Here is a 2,264-nt window from a genome sequence, read left to right on the forward strand (position 1 = left end):
TTTTTTTTAGATTAGTCAGAGGTTTTACCACAAAAACAGGCATAACATCATCAAGTCTGTTGCCAAACTTAGCTTTTAACAGGCAGAGAAACAAAAAATAGAAAGTCCTAACTACACGGAGTTCTTTGCAGACGTTTTTGCTGATATTTTGTTAATAAAACCAATTATGGTGAGGGTCTCTGGAGAAGCTTAATTAAGATTATTTGGTGGAGGAGGGGGTGCCACTACAGGTTTACCCAGTTATAGACATGGTTACTTATGCACTTATGAAACCACATATAATTTTCAATTGCCTAAAGAAAGATTAACGTCACCCGGGTGGCTTTTTAACAAAGACAAGAACAAGGAACATAAATAATGCTCACTTAATTGGAGACCTGAGCTCAGAACAATCGGGTTCATTTGAACAATGTGCAAGCCTTCCTGTTGACTCTGTCTTTCTGCTCAGTAGGTGGAGCCAGGTGTCCTCATTAGAATAAAGTAAACACATTTAACCCAATTATAAGTGGCAAAAAAGATGTGCCCTCTGTCTTCGAGTGTTGCAGTGTATGGCAACCTGAGAATATCCGTGCAGCAAAGTGAAGTATCAAGGACCATGAGCTACAAGTCAAAATCCATAGGGGTTATCGGAGCCCCTTTCTCAAAGGGACAGGTGAGTATAAGGCCTCCGCTTTGAATAACTTTACTTTATTGGAAATTTGGGACTTTAAAACATGTAAGGTGTCACTTTCCGGTTACTTATGTTTTTCTGTACAATCTGGTTGAGGAAAGGACATTTTAAAGTCCTCTCACCATTTCGAGACATTACATAATTATGGTCTCAAACCCAGTTACTCCTATGGCTCCCAATCTCAGAGTCAATTTTGTTTGAAACTGAATGTTTACTCGTTTACTCATGTTGAACCAAAATATTTTTATTTTGCATTGAAATGGATTATTTCTTCAGTGCAGTGTCTCGTCTAGCTTTTGTTGTTTTTGGTGTTTGTGATGTTCCTTGACTATCCAGAGGGAGAGGAGAGTTTAAGAAGACTCATTTGTTCGGTTATGTAATTCGTTGAGTAGAAAAATTTAATCAGTGGTGATCTTCAGAATTGTTTTAATTTGGATAACCTAAATGATAGTGCTTTATGCAACTTTGTCAATAATTCATATTATTTTATGGTTTAATGATTCTTTGAAACTGTTGGTCCATGGGCTGGTAGAATCTGTCCTGTATCTTCCTGAGTGGGGGGAAAATACTGCAAGTTGGAAACACTGTCTGGACTAAGGGTTTATGAAATTTTCAGATTGTCTTAGAGCTATCTAAGTGTGAACCAACATATATCATGAACATTTAAATTAACAGTTCTTTTCCCTGTCTGGACACATTCATATTGGTAATTATAATGAGATGACAGGATGCCTTCCAGACTTCAACATGGTCTGGGCTTAAAGAGGAAAATTAAAAAGTCAAACCGAACAGGACAGTATGTGAGTTGAAATTCCAAAGGTTGAGGTTTTTTTTTTTTTTTTTTTTTTCTTTCTTTTTTTAATGGACTCCTCCCAGTTTCTAAAAATTTAAGAAGACTTTCACCCCTTTTAATTTTGAAATCTTGATGTGCACTCTGACTTTTTACTGCAAAACAAATTGGGAGAGGTCAGAGGTTAGAGGCCCTAATTGCATTTGGACTGTCTGTAAATACTGCTTCCCTTGCCCTGGAAACCCTCCAAACAGGCCTCCTAGAGCACAGGGACGTCCTGCCGACACGGGTGTCCTTTAAAATCCACAATATCCTCACCTATTTTTCAAACAGTTTGTAACAGTAAGAATTGAAAAAAGCAACAAAAAGGTAGGAAAGAAACTCCACATCATGCACAACAAGAAGACTAGGAAGCTCTACTCCATGTGTGTATGATATGTCCAAATACACTCTACTGTTGAATGACTCCAAAGAACAAATGAAACATTTTTAAAAAGGAAGGAAAGAAGGGAGGCAAATGGAAGGAAAGGGGGAGAGAGGGAAGGAGTCCAAACATGTTCTGGCCCTGGAGCATCTGCAGAAGCCTAACCCTGATGAGGACAGCCCCTCTGGGGACAATGACAACCTCTGAGGTATAGTGTGTCAAAGTGCCACTGAATGCATTTCCCATTCTTAGTAATCCCCCCCACCCTGCTCTTCTCCCATTAAAACATGGCCATGATAATGAAACTTATTGTCTCATTGTTGTCAGGACAGAGAGAGATTTTTCTATACTAAGCCATAAAGGAGGTGTGTGTGTGTGGG

General features: G+C 38.7%; 1 protein-coding gene across 1 annotated transcript in view; it reads left to right on the forward strand.

Moving 5' to 3' along the window:
* Window positions 1-464: 464 nt before the first annotated feature.
* Window positions 465-2,264, forward strand: part of Arg1 (arginase 1) — a 13,319-nt gene continuing 11,519 nt past the window's right edge. The window contains exon 1 of the mRNA XM_015501277.2: window positions 465-652. Coding sequence (XP_015356763.1) covers window positions 518-652 — 135 coding nt within the window. The 5' untranslated portion in view covers window positions 465-517. The remainder of the gene's footprint in view (window positions 653-2,264) is intronic.

Source organism: Marmota marmota, unplaced genomic scaffold (assembly GCF_001458135.2).
Source record: "Marmota marmota marmota unplaced genomic scaffold, marMar, whole genome shotgun sequence".
Lineage (NCBI taxonomy): Eukaryota > Metazoa > Chordata > Mammalia > Rodentia > Sciuridae > Marmota > Marmota marmota.